The sequence below is a fragment of the Centruroides vittatus genome, unplaced genomic scaffold (genome assembly GCF_030686945.1).
Source record: "Centruroides vittatus isolate TY-2023 unplaced genomic scaffold, ASM3068694v2 scaffold_1167, whole genome shotgun sequence".
NCBI lineage: Eukaryota > Metazoa > Arthropoda > Arachnida > Scorpiones > Buthidae > Centruroides > Centruroides vittatus.
Genome location: NW_027122671.1, coordinates 504,873 through 524,657, shown reverse-complemented (window position 1 = coordinate 524,657; position 19,785 = coordinate 504,873). Strand labels below are relative to the sequence as shown.

The window sequence follows — 19,785 nt, the reverse complement described above, 5'->3', positions numbered from 1 at the left end:
TGGGAAGCCTTTCTCAACAGATCCCTGACATAGCGCTATACTCACATCGCGCAAGTCTAATATGACGACATCGGCTGCAGGCAACAGCGTTCCAGAATGCAAATTTTTCTAAATCAACAGTCAACTTTGACGGGATATTTAAATTTTGTAGAACAGAATTCCGTTATGCCTGAGGAAGAACCAACGAGGTTCGAAAACGTTTGCGTTTTACAGAGAAAGAGGAGAGAAGCACACCGGTCAAAGGCACTACAGTTGTTGGTTTTAATTTATTTTCACTCCGGTGTTGTTCCTTTATATATTTTGAGATAAAGTTTTAAGTAAAGTTTTTTCTTTTTTATAATATACATTTATACAAGAGGTTACTGATGACAAAAAACTCATTTACTTCCATAAAGTTGATTATTTAAGCTTAAAAAATTTTCAACTGCATTAAAGGAAATTTGTATAAATATGGAGATCGCTGTATATCAAAACATGTACTTGTTTAAAGTTTCGTAGAAACTAAAACTTTTAAACAAGAAGTGCATCCAAATTTCTGCAAAGACATGAAATATTAATAATAGATAGTATAGGGATGGAGTTGACACAAAAGTTATGCATTACAGATAAAACAGTGATATAAATATGATGTAGAACAAAGGAAAATATCCATTGAAGATGTCACAAGATATTTTATTACCAGTAATCTATGCATGAATGAAGTAACAAGTTAATAGATTTAATCATAAAGTGAACATGTCTCCAGCAACATCACAGAACTATTCTAGTTACATGAGAAACTAATACACTAAAATTAAACTCTATGAACAAGACTGGCTCTAAGTATCAGCAAAGCAACCAGCTACTTTAAGTAGAATTTCACAAAAACTATATAAGACAAAAAGAAATTACAATTTAAATTTTAAAAGTCTATAAAAAAGAAATCACATTTTGTGTTTAGAATAAATAAATTATTTTTATGACCTTATAAATCGGTAGCTGTTACACAGCAACCTGGATCTGATGAATGATGAGTGACGTTGCATTGGAACAAAAAGCCTCAGTTTCAGGTAGCGATAGGTAGCGTAAACAAAAGACGCTACCAAACGTGACATCAAAACACCAAACATGTTCCGAAAGAGAGCTACTGTAGAAGGCATTCAGCAGAAAAATACTCAATAACTCTGGAACTGGTAAGTCTACTGAATGCAGCTAATGCTTCCAATATGCATTACTCTGGAATCAATAACAGTCTTCAATGAATAGTAAAAATAGACCGGGTCGGTTGCTCTGGGGTACTAGCACCAATTATCCAAAGCCACTACATCAACCCAAACACTAGTGTCCATATCCAAAATGTGATAAAGCTATGAAGATCTGAAAAAAAGCAAAACACATGATAATGTGGCACACAAAGAGAGATGTTAGATTCATAGACGTGTAAGATTTTGTGGTGAAAAACATTAAATGATGAGGATTCATTTAAAGAAATATTTCAGAATATAACTGCATTCTTCCCAGAAGTGAAATCGAATTTTTATTTCCAAACAAATTAATACAGCTTTATCAAACCCATACAAACAGTGTCTTATCAACCTGTAAACATCACATTGGAGAAACTATAACAAAAACAGTCTTTAATTTCAAATACTTGTTTATGGCAAAACTAATGTATAATATATATTAAAGGAAGAAAATAAAGTTTTCTTACTTTAACAGATCCTTCCGAAAGTTTTACTGCCATTTTCCCCTCCAAAGAAAAAAAACCTTCCTGTTATTTCAGAACAGACGTTCACAACATGTATTGGCGGGAAAACGTTTACAATAAGCGCCCTCTTCTTTTATTGAAAATTCCAAAATTTGCGTCACGTGATATTATTCCGTATTAAAATTAAATGGTTAAATATGAGAATTAAAAATTTTTGTAACAATATTAATTATATTTGTTTATTTGTAAGCATTTATTTATCATATATTATACTGAGTCTCATGAATTTTAGGGGGGTGCGAAAGATTAGGAGCCCAGTTCCGATCGGAAAAAGGGACATCCTACCCCCTGACGCTACATTAGGACTCAGCGTCTAATGCAGCGCCACTGCACCAACAGGCATAACATACCTGTAGGAAGGGAATGGCCGAAGCCAAACGAAAACTCCCGGTTCGAGCCGGGGACAGAAAGCCTCCAGCACTTGCTGGATTGGCAATAAGGATGGTGTGTGGGAGTTACCCCAGACACCAAAAACGCTACTATGGCCAGGAGCAGGGCTCAGACTGACCATAGTAGGACAGAAAGTCAAGACTGAGAGGGTTCTCAACCAGCCAGGACGAAAGGTGTAGTTCCACCAGTGATCACCCCCGAACCCCATGGTAAGACCAAAAACCGCCAAATAGCGAACAGATACTACACATTTGATCTTAGCCAAAAAGGCCGAGTATAATATCATATATTATACTACTGTTAATTTCCGACATGAGATAAATAATTTTATTGGAAAGCATATCTGACGATAAGTTATTAGCGAAGTCGCGGCCAACGTTTTCGTGTTGATAACTTTGGCCGCAACCTCACTATTATTTATTTTATTACAAAAAGGCGATGTCACAGGACAATAATGACTTCCCCATACAACAGGCCCAATTAAAATTTAAAATACAGTAACAAATGAATTACAATAAAAAAAAAAAAAACATTAAAATTCAAATAAACTCTGGGAGATTAAAGTGAATGGAAATGAGAATATTTTCTACCAGATTGAAGTTAAAATAAACGATTTATTTATTTATTTAGTGGATTAATATGTTGTTAATATAATGCTATTAACTGGTACAGATAATATTAAACTCAGTTACGATGACGCAATACGAATATCGTAAGAAGTGTCGTAACGACTTTAAGCTGAGCATTTTAATCAAATACAGGCAGTAGATAGAGGTGGTACTCGTCTGATAACGATCACACACGAGTTTCCGCTTTGCATACGCTTTGCATAATAACAACTGAAAACAAACTTACACAAAATAAGATTATATATCGATCTGAGGAAGATTTTTTCTCCGAGAGCTTAAATTTCCTCATGTTGTCCCCGGGAAGTATAAAGGTAAATTTATTATTTATCAATTTGTTAATATTTAAAATGACTGTCTTAAAGAAGTGAAAAATAAATATGATTGATAATTATTTCGTAACTTCGATTAAAACACAAGCGCAGGATTCAGTTTCGGTTTTGATATCAAAAGTCAAGTGTCATTAAAATTTTTGTCTGTTAGGCTGCAATTTAAAGAAAAATTGTAGACTTATAAATTCCCACTGTTTATCCGTCCGTGGTCGGTCTGTCCGTTCTCCTGACAGTCTCGAGAACGGAGTTAGGTAAATGAAAGACGAAACCAGATAGGGAAACCTTATGAGCAGGAGGTTCCGGTTAACTATATATGAACTTCCGATACAAGCCCGAAGTCAAGTTATTTCAATTCAAAAATTCCCCCTCCCCAAAAGGTGTTAGATAGACTCTATTGTTAAAAAAAAGTATGATGTGCAGGGGCAAGCCACTATTAATTTGAAATGGAGAGCATATATTTTAAGTTAAATAAATTCACAATACGATTTTTAAAAATTTGCAGCCCGGCACGGCATTGTGACTATGTCATAATAAATAATTACTCTTTACTTATTAACTTTACTTTTTTCTATAACAGAAACTCTTCAAAGGAAAAAATGTAAACAATCCTATTCTGGAAATTTTGGTAAGTTGTGACTAATTTCTGCAAATACATAGATCAATATTTTATGTCAAATTTTTCAAATTAGGTCCGAGTGTAGATTTAAGAATAACTATTAAATATATTTTCGAACTTTACCTAAGAAATGTCAAGTGTGTACAATAGTTATATACTGAATATTAATGATGTGTAAATATGATAAAAATATATATATTAAAATTTCTTATAGAGTCAAACCTCTATTTTCGAACTCAACTCATTCATAATAGTTGTTCGAAAACCGATTTGTTTTATTTAAATCAAAACAAATTTTCCCATAATCAATATAAAATGGATTAATTCGTTCCCGACCCCTAAAATAAAACCTTTATTAACCTTTTTAGCTATATTTCAGGCATAAAAATGCCCATAAACGCAATATATTATAGGCCTATATAATAATATTAAAACATTCAGTCACAACAAACCGAAATCGAAATCAAAACCGAAACTAAGACTACAAAAGTGCTATAAAAGAGACTCAACTCTGATTTCCTGGATAAACGAACTAGCACATATACTACGTAGAGTGGCTGTGACCTTACATTTTATTTCAGGTCAAAACATTGAATTCTACACCATGTGTTGGCAGGATTGTCACTTTAGAATCTTTTTTATAATTTAAATATGGATTGTTTTGTTTGCCCCTGGATTTGAGATTTAGGCAAGTAGATACGTGATATAAATGTAGATTGTTTCATCTCGAATTTATCTATTTACTAGATTTTATTTAATTATTATAAAGAAGGTAAGATCAGAATTTAAAGTGGTAAGCGTAGTATTTAACCCTCAATTACTAATATAAAAGCCGTCGTCTGTGTGTGAAATTAACTGTGAATGCCTTATAACTCCTGCAATTTTTGTCCAATCCAGATGAAATTTTATGTTCTGAGGGAAAGTACAGGCTACTTATTTTTGCGGAAATATTAGCTACAAAATAAACGTTTTAGCGATTTGTGATCACCGATCCCAAACCGATAAAACGATGTTGCAGTGACCTCAGTGACGTCATTCAGTTCCAGCTACAACGACGAAATTTCTCTTAAGTTGCATTTTAAAATATTTTGGCAAATGACGTATTTTAAACACCATTAAATTTAAAATTTAAACGTTAAAAAAAAAGGATAGCCTCATTGTGTCACTTCTATAACAATTTTTTTAAAAATTTTTCCTTGGTGACCTTGTAACGTCCTATTATCTAATCGAAAGTAGCAATATAACGAGCCCGTTATTTAGAAAGTGTTATTGCTCATCTAACTAACGTACGGTATATACTGTACAATTTATCTTTGTTTTTTATAAACTTTGAATTAAGAAATGGCTTTGTCAAGGGTTGCAGAAACAGCATTACAACATCAATCATCAAAACAATATTAAGGTATCTATTATTAAAAGAAGATAGCAAGGAAATCTTTTAAAAGACAATAGAGTGTTTACTCAGAATGTAGCGTAAAAAAAGATTTTAATATTATGTTTTTAATATAAAGGTCTATATCTGTTTATGCGTAAGTGAATTCTCTGTAACTCTTACCATAGTCTGTCCATCCCAGATGAAATTTTGTTTTGTTGCTTTTTATGTTGCAACTAGGGTTTCTTCAACAGAATCCTGGCTGTTTTTTAACCCAGGAAATATCCCGGGAAATTTTCCTCATCTCGGGAAATCCCGCAAATTTCTTTAAAATGCATTTTTTTTTCTTATTTTGTGTTGAAGTTGAAGAAATTTTGCAAATAGAAAGTATAATTAATTCATAAACTGTCAGAATACATTTGTATTTATTAATTTTAAGTCTGCTTATTAGTTTTTTAAATTTTCGCTTATGGCACGTCACAGATTGTCAATAATCAATACGTAGTCTATTTGTGACAAGATTCTAAAAATTCTTTATCAGAACCTGAAATATCTGGAATACAGTGGAACCGCGCTTAACGAGCATAATTTGTTCCAGAACCTAACTTGTAATGCGAAACGATTTTCCCCATAGAAATTAAGGTAAAATGTGGTAATGCGGGCATTGTGAAAGGCAAGAAATTATAAAATATGATAACTTTCTTATTTTTGGTCTCTGGTCCAAAAGTATGGCGCCGTTGAACTCGTCTCGGTCCCCTGAGTTCAGATATATACCCAAAGTACCGAAATTCCATAGGAAATAATCTATACAACAGCCGTAATGTGTTCCATGCCGAAAAAATACTCAAATACCGTATTTACTTGCGTATAAGACGAGGTTTTTATTTATTTTTCACTGCTTCAAAAACCTAGGTCGTCCTATACGCGCGAGCGAAGAATTCTTTGCGTTTTTGTAATAATTTTTGTGAACCGTGTATGTTGCCATTATAGCAGAGTGCTATCGAGGTCAAAGTGAATGTGCACGTTTAAAGAGATGATCCGAAAATAGCTGATCACTATAGCAATGATTATAAATGTAGTTATTTCATATTTGTTAAATTGGTATTTTTAGTGAATATTTGTACATTCTGAATCATTAAAAATAAACTTTTTCCGGTCACGTGCATTATAATCTTTTGGTTTTGCTACATGGGTATCAGGTGCATGGAAAAGCATTCTTCAAAAGCTAATAGTAGTCATTCAGGAAATATTGCATTTTAAATTCACTCGACAGATCATAGAACGATGCTTTGTGGAGTAAGAGTGAAAAAAAAAAAATTGTAAGCTTCGGAGGGTGAGTCCGAGTAAACAAAAGGTGATAGCCTCAAAAAACATGGTTGTTTGCCTTAATACGTGCACTTGATGATAATTTATTTGTGATTAAACGAAATAAAATTAGAATGGTATTAATAAATCTAATTTTCTTTATTTTGATCTTTAAAGTCACACCTCGTCCTATATGCGAGATCGTCTTATACGAGAATAAATACGGTATTTTACGTATAACGTTTATTCAAAGAAAATTATACAATATACATTGTTAAGGTGCGTGAATCATCATCTTTTCTTCTGGCGCAGAATCTCCTGGAATGCGAATTCGATTTGCAGAAAACAAAAAAATTACAGATAATAGCATGATGGAGCATGCGCACAATCCGGGACTTCCCCTCTCCTCGTCACTCATTATGCGAAACTTCGCTCGTTAAGCGAGTCGTTTAAAATGATTTGCTTGTTATGCGGAATGCTCGTTATGCGAGGTGCTCGTTAAGCGATGTTTTACTGTAATTGTGCTTATTCTGTCTTAATTTTTAACCATGCCCAGTAGCATTAATAACTGCATTATTTGCCAGGTTGTGCAAATTGGTCAAGGTTAGAAACGAGTACAAAGTTTGCAATAATGAAGTTTTTCTTCATAAACCTGATTAATAACCAAACGAACTGCCTGTAAGCTTGAGTTTTAAAGCCAAACGAGGCTGTAAGCTTGATGATGCTATTAAAGTAGCCGAGGTAGACAAATCAAGAATACTAGACGGCAAAAGAAGTACTGCAACGCATTTCGAAACGAACAAGAAATTTTCCAGGCTACAGGTGAAAAAACACGTAACATTTGTCATCTCTTAAATGCATTAAAGACGATTCCACCCACATTTATTGAATTGGAAAGGGCATTTTCAGTAGCGGGACTTTTTATTATTAAAATAATAACCAGATTGAGTGATCGGAGAATTGACCATCTTTGGTTTTCAAACTCTTAAAAAAATTTACAATAATATTTTGTATTATGTTTTATTTAAAAACCTAAATTACCTTCTAAGCTAGAAGTATGATATAAGTTCTCTTTTTCTTTAAATTTTCAACTCAAAGGCTTTTTTTTTTTTTTTTTTTTTTATTTTTTTTTGTAGTTTCCAACAAATTTTAATAAATTTTTTCTATTTGTGAAAATTTCTACGTAATTCAAAGGTAATTTTTTATACATATTATACACAGCATTATTAATATTATTATTTTGGAGATTGCAGGACGTATTAAGTTATTTAAAAATGAAAAATAATTATATCATTCGATTTTAAGATTTATTTTATATCTTAAAAATAATTAATTATATCCCGGAAAACAGTTCACTTTTTTCCCGGAATCCCGGGACAAACGAAATGCCGGAAAATGAGAAACCCTAGTTACAACAGATAATATTTCTACAAATTAAGTAGTTTAAACTAACAACTCTAATCCATTGAATGTCATGAAGATTCTACTCTTCTCAATTCTTCAATCTCTACTTTCTCATAAAAAGTGTACCGTCATGCTTGAGGAGATCATTTCTAGCATAACAATATTTTTATAATCTAATTAAGAACCACGTCTTGAAAGGTTTCACGACCCTTAAAGGCCCTCAGTCATATGATTATTTATTTATAGTGTACTCAGGTCAGTCTGATCCATACCATACTCAGTACGTTGTTGACTTTTTTTCGGACAGTGTTTTTATTTTTTTATTTTTTGCAGAATAAAAGTAGTGTTCTTGTGTTTTCATTATAGTTTGTTTCTGAAAGTTTTGGTTTCAACTTGTAAAAATATTTACAATGAAAAGCAACAGTTTGATCTTTGTCATGTTATGAACCATAATATTGAAGTTAAAATCCTTCTAAGAGGTAAAAACGAGCTAATAATTGTGGAAAATGGAAGAAGTGTTGCATTTTCCTATCAAAAATAAAGAAAGAAAACATGCCAGTAAGTGAAAGATACAGATATGTAGAAACTGCACCATTAGGATGTGTACAAATTGTACACTATATCGATCATTTTGAATTAAAAAAAAGTATATTAAAGCGAACTAACCTTTTAATTATAATTGCCTTACCGTCCTTATTTCTAACGTTATTTTTAATTGTCTACATGGACTTTACTTATTATTAGGACTTTACACTGGTGTTAAGACTTGACACAAGAATGAGAATTAGTTCAGAAAAAATAAATTTTCTTTATTATATCACCTGTAGTAATTTTCTCTGTACACATATAACACGTGTTTCGGGCCTTCAAGGCCCTCATTAGCAGTATTACTACAAAAAACTAAAAAAATAACAATAAAATAAGACTTCGTATATAATAATTTCCCGACAATAAAATACTATTTTTAAAAAAAGTTACAATCAATATGTATTCCAACAATCAATACAACAACAGGATGAAATTTCTCGTTTTAAATTTACATAACATTTCACTGTATAATTAAAAATAAATAAGTAAAATAAATAAAGATGGAAACTATTAAAAGCGTACAATATATTGTAATGATTAAAAAAAAAACTTACATCAACGTTTTGTTCTCAACTATTCAACAGTAAGGTAAGGGCGAGTCTATGAACCATTTATATATTACGCTTTTTTGTAAACGTCATCAAGTATGGTGCTCCAGGATTGGTGGATTATTCGTCCTAAATTATTGTTTATTCTATTAGAATAAACAAATAGTATCTTTCCCACACGAGCATTGAAATGTAATTTAAATAGCAACGTCATCGATGATTCATGTCGAAATTCTGTTTATGAACCGAACAAGCGAGGCGTTCGAAAACCGAGGTTTGACTGTAATTATAGTGCACGTGTTGTACTATAATATCGATGCGATTTTTAAAACAAGATGCGTTGCTGCTAAGCGCGCTAACACCAGTATTTGCGTGTCTGGTCACAAAATTGACTTCGCATTACTATTTATTACGATATTTATTCTTCAGTGATTGTGTAAAATATAATATTTTTAAATGTATATAGAAGTTGTAAGATGTCGCATTTTTTTTCAAACATGGCATCGAAGAGATGATTAGGATGTGTTTAAATTCTAGATTAACTATTTTGTTGCAAAATTTTATTTTATCAAATAATTACTTTTTTTCGTGTCGTGAGCATATAAAATTATTAATGTTCTATTAATGTTATCTACTATTATTAATGATAAATTATAGCACGGTGTAAGAAAGGAGAGGAAGTCAGTGGCTCTTTATAGCTTCATGGAGCCCAGGCGAATTTAAATTAGTGGGCCTCATGCATAGTATTGACTTCAGATATTGGACTGAGTCGAGTTTGCAAGACTCTACTGTGTTTTAAATCATGTTTACGAAATAAAGAAAAAAATCTAGTTTTCCCGAAATCTGGAAACTACCTTTTTAAGTTTAATTTCAAATTAAACTTTAAGGTATTAAGGTTATACTTTGACTTTAACAGCTGATGTCTTATTTATCAAAGTTAATTTTAAAAAAATACACAATTACTCATTAGAAAAGTTTTAACATTAGAATCGTATTTTACATACTTTGTCCTTATAAACGTCAAATAACGGCATTAATGGCTTTTAAAATATTTAAACCAGTGGTGCACTCGAGATTTGATCTTGGGAAGCGGAGTTGAACAGATAAAAGAATTTTTTAATGCGAGTTCAGTAAAATTCCCATCTTAAAAATTTCTATATTAGCTATGAATTAGTCACATGACCGCTAATTCATTAATAGTATAGAAATTTTTATTTAGAACTATATATAGAATTTTTATTAACATTATTCAATCTGTTTACTTTCCAGTAACGCAGTTTTCTCGTTGATAATTGCCGTAGAGGCGTGTGAAACAAACATTTGTTCAGTGTGCACATTGAATACATGCAGATTTTTACAAGATGATTTACGTACGGAAAAACAATGTTTAAAAGCATTTCATCATCAACTAATTTGGAGGAGAATCATTCGAACCGTATCACATTTGTAATTATCAGAGCGCTAAATGTTATTATTATTTTTCCTATCGCCTTCGAAAACTTCTGAAATTCACGCTGCAATTAAATCTCGATTTTGAAAAATGCATTCACAATATGTTCATTTAGTAATATTTGTCGTGCAGTGGTTCTTCTTCAGAACACATTTCTATGCTATCGATGTTAGCACAAGACATGGAAGCCATCTTTTCGTTCTTTAGCGAACGAAGATGAAATTAGAGATACATTTAAGTTAAACAATGGCTTTTTTGATTACATGAAAATACAGAAAACTTTTTTAAAAAATAATGTTAGGTAGCAATTGTTAGTTGCTTTTGACATTAACTTGTCACTTGAAAAACAGAAGTTTTTGTTTTATTATCCTGTTTATTGTGCATTTGTAGTTTTCTAAAAATAAATAAACTTTTCTTTCTGACAATATAATAAATCTAAAAGTACCAGGAAAAGTGAAAATTATAGTTTTAGAAAAAAATTCACATTGATACGATTGGGATTCGAAACACCAACCTCGGCCACTCTACATATAGCAGAAATTCGAAAGGTTTTAAGTGATTTGAAATTTCTCCTTTAATTTTGAGTATTGCGCCTTACTGCTTGGCATATGTCAGTCGTTGGGAATGCGCTATAACTTTGCCGAGTTGATAAAAATCGGCGACCCCAATGTCAGACTGTCCCTTTATTAGTAAATTTGCTTCATAATCTTTCGATCGTTTCGGTGCTACTTTTAGGTTGGATCAATGTATCATTAATCTAAGATTATTAATCACCATATTTTGATTCAGTCTTATAAAAAACATCGTACTAGCTTAGCTGTGCCATTTTTATATCGACTCTATATCAGGGGTGGCCAACAAGTCGATCGCGATCGCCGGTCGATCGCCAAGCCAATTTTGGTCGATCGCTAGCGATGTCTTGACTTGATGTATTATATTTGTAACCGAACGCAACTGTATGCATGCAGTTATGACTCGACTCATAAGCAGTGAGTGCACTTCGTACTGAAACAGTGTATAAACATAGTATGTATTTCACACTTCCCCCTCCCCACTTAGACTATGCCTATGACAACAAGTCGATCGCGACACATTTTTACGATAAAAATTAGATCTTATGTGCACAAAAGTTGGCCACCCCTGCTCTATATAATGCAATCACGTGCTTCTAGAGGAAAAAGAGGTAGTTCAATCAAAATCACGTAACAGCTGCAGCCAATTACCGTGATAATTCATTCCTATTTCTAAGGTGTCATTGGTTGAGTTCGGAAGAGTCAACAGTTTTAACACAGCAAAGGTGTTTCAATATTTTTAAAATTAAAATTTATTCTACAAATAGAAATAGTCACTAGCGAGATTGAGGCCTCAGTTTCCAACTCGAAAACGTGTACGTCGGACGTTCGGCGCCGCTTTCCTGTAAGCCTAGAAGTTTGACAACGGTGTTTGGAACGCCGGGCATGATTCCACTGACTTTCCAAACACCATTGTCAAACTTCTAGGCTTACCGGAAAGCGGCGCTCAACGTCCGACGTACACGTTTTCGCGTTTAAAACTTCGGCCTCAACCTCGCTACTGTTGATATGTAGTTAATACGTATATGAATTTGCACATATAATACCTTTACGAAAATTCCATCATTTAGACCAGCGTCATCGCTATGCTGTAAAACGCGTTATTTTCGGTAACTTGTCACTTGTTTAGTCCACATTGTGACTCTACTGTATCTTTTTATTCTTTCCGTGACAAATATAGCGTAACAAACTTAAATAAGCAGTCAGTTAACATAACTAGTTGTTAATTAAATGTTAAAGAAAACATTTAATTAACAACTAGTTATGTTACAATACAATAATAACATTGTATTTTACTGACCTAAAATCGGGAGGAATTTTTGTTTACAGCATAATAAAACAATTAACGGCTTATTGACATTAGTAGTAGTAGTAGTAGTTAGTCAGTGTGAATGTGGACCATAAAAATAAGAACTTCCTCTCAAACTTTTACAAAGAGGATGTTAATCGTTTAAGTTGAGATAATTTACGAGTTTCTGAAATTTAATGTTTATTTTTGCGCTTTTGAATCAAATTACAATAACATACACGTAAAAAAAGCACTTTCGACCACAAATATTTTACATCGTTAGAAAGAAGACAAAAATGAAGAAATTATACATATAATCGTAGTTTTTGACATAATGCTGACAGTTTCACAGGTTTAGAATAAAAACTCATTCATATTTTTTAATGCGCCCTTTAGAGATGGATGTATAACCTCATTTAAACCGGCATGCCGGTTTTTACCAAACGGAAATATCTGATTTCATGGTCTCTCCCGAACACACCGACATGCCGGACAATCCGCGAAAATACAGTACCATTTCTTCTACTCATTTCTAAAAGCCCAGTATTTGGGCATTAAAATTTTCAATTTCATAGTTATTTATATTAGATGATATTTTCTCATAGATTTCTAGATTCATATAGAACTTTAATAATTTACAAAATCCGAAAATATACTGGCCTCGGATATTTTAGAAGTGTCATCATTATTAGTTATAGTAGAGATTCGAATAATTATTTATTTTCAATTATAATTGACTTTTTTGTAACATCTATTCCTATCCAACATGGAATATGATCACAGAAAATTGATTCGTATAAATTAAAACATATTTCCACAATCACTAAATACAATATCTATTTGAGATGATCTTTGAATAATTTTTTTATGTTATTTGGGATTAAATTAAGCTTCCGTTTTTCAAATTCTTCTCTATTTTTAACTATATTTAAATCACCCATAAGTACGTACATTTTCTTCTTGTTTTTTCTGCTCGATTCCACGCCACTTCTAATTCCTTCATAGTTATGTTGGAGATCGATAAAATCCAAACACTTGAATGTTGTCAACTGAACAAAGTTCGAAGTGAAACTTATCAATTTTACCAACAACCTGATATTTAGGCGCTTTGTTTTATGCTTTTTGAGATATAATTAGAAGCTCCGCCTTTGCCTTCTAATTTTGATACTGATGTACTGTACTTTTCACAAAACCTGGAATATCTAGTTCTTTATGAATTGCATCTTTGCGACGTAAACTCTTGTAAGCTTTGCGTATATTCATCATGAACTACTACACATTGCACACTTTGAATTTTTTATGAATAGTAGCAGCAGTAAAAGGAACGACTGAAAATTGGGTTCTATTTATTGGCGTCTTCTAAAGTCTTTCGCTCGATTTATTTAAATTATTATACTTATCAATGGCGAAAACTCTCACAAATTCTCCTGGAGTTATTAATTGCATTAGTGTTGAAATCTGTTTTATCTCTGTTGCTTAAAAATAAATGAATTCTGTCGTAATAAGGATAACAATTATGACTGTTATTTAGTAGTTCATATTCTAGAGGTTTCTTCTAAAAGACCTTTTCCTAGCAGATTGAGTGCTCGGTCAAATTCTGGGTCGGTCTGCCTTATTAATACTGTAAGTCCTGTGTAGCCTAATCGAAAGGAGACTAATATATATTAACCGGATTTTTATCTTCACTATGTTCATCATATTTTGTTACCACTATCTCTATTATTAATAGTTCCTTTTAATACCTCATAATTCTTTTTACTCCGTTCCAGTGAGTTTATTATGACAATTATTAAATTTACTCATTACACCTACTGCATATGCTATATGCATAATAATACTATATAGTAAATGCCATATCTGGTCTTGTTCCTTGAGATACATCTAACAAGCTCCCACTACTTGATAAGGGATATTAGTTTGCTCACCAGTCTGTCCTTTAATTAATTTTTCTCCATCATTGGAGTTTTGCAAGGTTTGCAATTTGACATACCAAATCTTTCTAAAATTCTTTATGTATTGGTCTGATCTAGTCTGATGGTTCCCACTTTTCTGTTCCGAGTTATTCTTATTCAAAGGCATTGCGAGGCTTCACCTAAATCTTTCATTTTAAAAACATAAGATAACTCATTTTTGAACTTAGTTAATTTGACCAAATTATTGCATAATAGTAATAAATCATCTACATACACATATAATACTAAAAGAAATAGATCGGGTACATTTATATAATATATACAAGGATCTGCTAAGGACTGATTTAAGCTAAGTTTTATTAACTCATTATGTAAGAGTTTATTCCAGGCCCTACCCGACTGTTAAATTATAAATTGCTTTATTTAGTCGAGCAAATTTTGGTGTTTCAGCTGATTCTGGTAATGACATTTTTTAAATAAAGTTCCTCTTCTATTTTAGGGTTCAGGAATGCAGTCACAAAATCCTAAATTCTAAATCTAATTCTGCAGCCTTAGCTATGATAGTTGAATATTTAACCAGAGGACAAATTGTGTCTGTGTAGTCAACATCAGGTTTTTGTGAATATCCCACAGCAACGAGTTCATAGAAGCTAGGAATTTCACTTTCATTGTGTGTGTTCCTCTTCATTTTTATCTAGTGTTGATTAATGTGACAAATTCATCTCCTATGAACTCTATATTTCTTTGTACAATTATCCTTTTTGACTTTATATCGAATAATCGGCATTCCTTTGTATTTTGTGCATAACGAAATACACAATTTCTGATCTACAATCAAATTTTTTCTTCTCTTTGGGGATTTGTGGAAATGCTTCACAACCGAATATTCTTATGTACTTTATGTTTAAAATTTTTGCGCTCCATGCTTCTAAGCGTATCTTTATTAGACACTGCTCAAGTTTTTAAAATATATTGCAATAGATACTGTTTCAGCCCAAAACATTTTGCTTGGATTAGATGTTTGTAACATGCACATAGCTCTCTCTCTCTCTCTACGATGATTCGGACACACCATTTTGCTCTGGTGTGTACGATATAGTTTTCTGATGTTTAATCCCCTTTAACGTTAAGAACATTTAGCATTCTTTATTCACATATTTTTTTTCTGAGCGACCCGCATATAAAGTGCTATAAAGAAAAAAAAAAAAAAAATCACAGGACTACCTATCGCCATGTCCCATTTTAGACGCCACTGCTTAAGCTTGTCGTCGTCATCGACGCACATAAAGCATGTCACTGGCCTCGCTTCGACGTCATTCGGTCGCGGATTACACCGCATTCCGCACAAATTACTCTTGCGGAAGAATTCGTTCTTTTGAAGGCAGCATCACGTGATAGGAACAAGACGACATTGCTCTAACAAAGTTACCTCTTTTGTAACTCCGAACAGCCCGCGGACCACAGTTTGATAAACTTTGCTTTAGTTAAGATTTGACGACGACGATTTATTTTCGAGGTTAACTCCGAAAAATAAATCATCGCTTGTAAATATAAATTTGTTATCTAAATTTATAAATAAACGATTATATAAAACATATACATTTATAAATTTAGATTAAATGCTTATAAATATAAATCTGTTATCTGAATTTTAAAGTAATTCGATTATTTATTTTATTTGTTCCGATTTTTACGGAGTTAACCTCGAAAAATAAATCATCGTCGTCAAATCTTAACTAAGGCAAAGTTTATCAAACTGTGGTCCGCGGGCTGTTCGGAGTTACAAAAAAGGTAAAGTTGTTAGGAATAAGACGACGTTGCTCTATCACGTGATGTCTACCCTCAAAAGAACGAATTCTTCCGCAAGAATTTGTCCTGAACGCGGTGTAACGTCAAAGCGAGGCCACGTGACACGCTGTGTGCACCTCCGCTGTCCACCACAAGCTTAAGCAATGGCGTCTGAAACGCGGCACAGTCGATAAGTAGTCCTATTATGATTTTTTATTTATAACACTATATGTGGGTCACCCAGAAAAAATTCTGTTTTGCAAATGTCTATTAAATATACCTTCTTTTAAAAATAAAATAATAAGAAAAAAACGCGTATTCCCATAATGAAAACATTTACCAAAAATTTAATACTTCTTATTCTAAAAATGTCTTCTTTTTTAAGAAATAATTTTCTAGAAAAGTTAAGGTTGCTATACAGATAATTTATTTGTTCTGTCTTTTGCGGAGTTAACCTGAAAAATAAATCGCCTTTATGAAATCGTACGTCGGTGGGTTTTATAGAATGTTACGGTATTACCGGAAACGTAACAAATGAAACTGGTCCGTGGTCTCTTCGGAGTCCGAAATTCTCAGGAAATGTCAGATGTCACGTGACACCTACGCCTCCCTCATACGTGATACTCCACGACGGAAACAAGCTTAAGCAATGGCGGTCCGATCGGTGCACAGTCGGTAAGTAGTCCTATGGTTTTTTCCTTATAGCTTTTTTTATATGGATCGATACTGGATAATTCTATGTTTTGGAAATGTCTATCAAATACGTGTCTTTTAAAAAACAAAAAGAAAAAAGAAAATACGTAATGGTAAGAAACCATATAATTACCCATCTTAAACACAAGGCGAAAGGAAAGAATGAAACAAAAAAGGCTGTACATGTTTAAATCTTTCGTATTTTCGCGTTATATATTATTATTATTATTATTATTGGACATATGTGGAATGTCACGACGTCATCATACTACGTATCCTGGTGGTCCAAAATTTGAGATTAAGGAGAGATTTCCATTTCCTAATCTTCTCAACAGCGTTACGTCTCCGTTCGGCCTGTTCCTGTAAGTTAAGCAGATAATCTTTTCGAACTTTCCTAGCTTTACGTTTTCGGCCGACCTGTTCCTTCTGATCTTTTCGAATTTTACGTTTACGTCCCGTATCAGCTGCCTGTTCCTGTGTTATGTTAAAATTCTCTCCAGCTACAAAGGTATCAGCTGCCTGTTCCCGTAATATTGCGTCACGATTTTGACGAGCTTTACGTTTTCGTTCGATATCGGCCGCTCGTTCCCGTAATCTTACCTCAGGAATTTTTCGAGCTTGACGTTTTCGTTCGGCATCAGCCGCTTGTTCCCGTAATTTTACCTCGGCAATTTTTCGAACTCGTCGTCTTCGTTCCGTATCTGCTGCCCGTTCCCGCGATTTATACACGGGATCTTTTCTAAGTTTTCTACGTCTTTCCGTATCATTTTGTCGCTCTTTTAATCTATACACCGGATTAGCACGCTGCTTTTGTTTAATAAGTCTTTGTTTTTTTCTATGATTATAAAAGTCCAGCTTTCTTCCTCCTCTTCTCCTCTTCTTTTTTGGTGGAAGTTTATCAACAGGTGACTCATTCTCGTCTTGTGTGTTATTTTCTTCGTCTTCAGTTCGCTTACTTACCTCATTACGTAACTCACCTTCGGACTGTTTGCTTAATGGTTCGGTCGATTTTTCCGATGAACTCTGTAATCCAAATGAGCTATTTTCTTCGCAAGGATCTATCGGAGTTTCGCATATAATAACACTCTGGGAACTTTCTGTCTTAATCTTACTTGGCGAATTATTAATAGAAGACACTTTTGTTTCCACGGTGCTAAAATTCTGAGAATTCGACGTGCTTCCGGATGTGGTAGAGGAATCTTCCACGGAAGAATGTCTGCATTCCGATGACCCCGGTGTCGACTGATTCGCATTCATTTTTTTAGGAAAATTACACAAAAAGTCAATTGTAAGTTTACTCCATCGATCTCAGGCGAATTGCGTAAACTTCACGTGACTATCCTCGTGACTATCCACGTATTTAAAACTTTTCTAAACGGTCTTTGTTCGTCACATTTTGTCTTTGAGCATGCGCACGGTCATGCGCATTTAAAAAAAAGTAGGTCAAGACAAGTTAACAACTTGGCATTAACCAATGAGCATCGGCCATTGATCGCTTAGTTGTGGCAAGTTACTTCCTGTTTCTTCCTCGTTTACTGAACGTGTCGCAGCCATTATAAATATTGTTACGTTCTGGTATTGGAATACGAGAAAGTTTGCTATAGTAGTTGTTCAATGCATGCTATAAAAAATTAAACACAATTAACGGAAAAGTCGTTCTGTTATCTAGTGAGAGAAAATAAAATAAAATAAAATTCCCATATTAAGAGAAAAGTGCTGACATCATTAGGGAATGTGCTGATTGGTTTTACTGAAGCACGTCACGTGTGACGTTGCTCTCAAGTCATAAACAGCTGTAATGATCTTTAATTTAAATTAAAGGTTCTAAAACTAAGAACACAAACTCACATCAGCAACAATAATGTGATAAATTTCACAACTGTTATAATTAAAGCACACATTTAATAAAGATAACCACAGCTATAAAAAAAAACATAAAGAAACTTTAGGTTTAATCCAATATACTGAAACCTTATAAATAATTATGACAGTGGAAAGCACTTCTGCACTAATTATAATGTTTTTACATTTATCTTTATCTAGCCTACAAGACTACATGTAAGCACTGTTTTACACGTAATTTAAAGATTAAGAATTGCAGCATGTCACAATGAATAATCACTCATTAATAAAGAATTAATTATACAATAGTCATTACATTTATTTGTATTTTATTTTGTACTTCTTAAATTTGTCAAGTTAACAAATTTACTTCTTTTCCTTTATGATAAGTTCAATATTTGTTAACTTGACAAATTTAAGAATTACAACAATTGTATTTTATTTATTTTCATTTGAAAAACTGAATAAAAGTATTTTTAGGCATATAAAGAATTAACAAAGCAAGAAGGTGATAAAAGATACAGATTGTTATTAACTGATGGAGTATTATGTTCTTCTGGTAAATATGATTTAAAGTTCTCAAAAAATAAATGTACTTCAGTTTTGTAACTATATAATATAAATAAGTTATATTTTGTGTAATTATTATTATTCATTCACAGTATATCTATTTTTTTCATTTGTGAATATTATTGATTGATATTTTAACATTTAAAAATGTTTTCCAGTACAAAATTATTTTGATTTTTTCTGTATAATATCTGACAATCTTAAATATACAGATGTAAAAGAATATTTATTTGCATGATAACGTTATTAGAGACACTTTAATAATTGAAATGTACTGTTAAATTTATGAAGTGATAGGTTTTACTTCTTTTTTCTAGATAGGATGAGATTTCTCAATCTTTGTTGTGATAGGAGTCAATTTTTCAAAAGGAAATAAATTACCAAGAGTTGCAGTATATATAAATGAAAAATATATTTAAAATACATTACAACTGTAGTTAATAAAATTATTTTTGAAGGTGTAAATGCAATATTGTTAAAATGATCATTTTTAAGGAAATAAAACTGAGAAACAAAATACATGGAATAATATATTGTTTAGCGAAAGTATAATGAATATTTTACATAGAATACATACAATCTTTTTTAAAATTACTGCATAGCTATAGGTTATGGTTGGGCTACTGGCTATAGGAATGCTGTTGGGAGTTACAGAAACCTACTCAAAGAACCACATATATATATACATCTCTTATTAAAATTTTTTCAAACCATTTTTCATCAAGTTGAGATAATTAGGAT

At 32.5% G+C, this 19,785-nt stretch overlaps 2 protein-coding genes across 5 annotated transcripts in view; one reads left to right on the top strand and one right to left on the bottom strand.

Annotated features, from left to right (window-relative positions):
* The window catches only part of RPA1 (replication protein A 70), a 41,354-nt gene extending 39,534 nt beyond the window's left edge, over nt 1-1,820 (bottom strand). The window contains exon 1 of the mRNA XM_067284285.1: nt 1,691-1,820. Coding sequence (XP_067140386.1) covers nt 1,691-1,723 — 33 coding nt within the window. The 5' untranslated portion in view covers nt 1,724-1,820. The remainder of the gene's footprint in view (nt 1-1,690) is intronic.
* Nucleotides 1,821-2,935: 1,115 nt separating this feature from the next.
* The window catches only part of LOC136986736 (replication protein A 70 kDa DNA-binding subunit-like), a 50,631-nt gene continuing 33,781 nt past the window's right edge, over nt 2,936-19,785 (top strand). The window contains exons 1-3 of one of the 4 annotated variants that reach the window (XR_010882523.1): nt 2,936-3,077; nt 3,673-3,720; nt 18,955-19,033. Coding sequence is in view for 3 of the 4 variants with exons in the window: in XM_067284337.1 (XP_067140438.1) it covers nt 3,054-3,077; nt 3,673-3,720; nt 18,955-19,033 (151 nt within the window). In the remaining variant the exon portion in view is untranslated. The remainder of the gene's footprint in view (nt 3,078-3,672; nt 3,721-18,954; nt 19,034-19,785) is intronic. The other 3 variants (XM_067284337.1, XM_067284339.1, XM_067284338.1) reach the window with 3 other exon arrangements.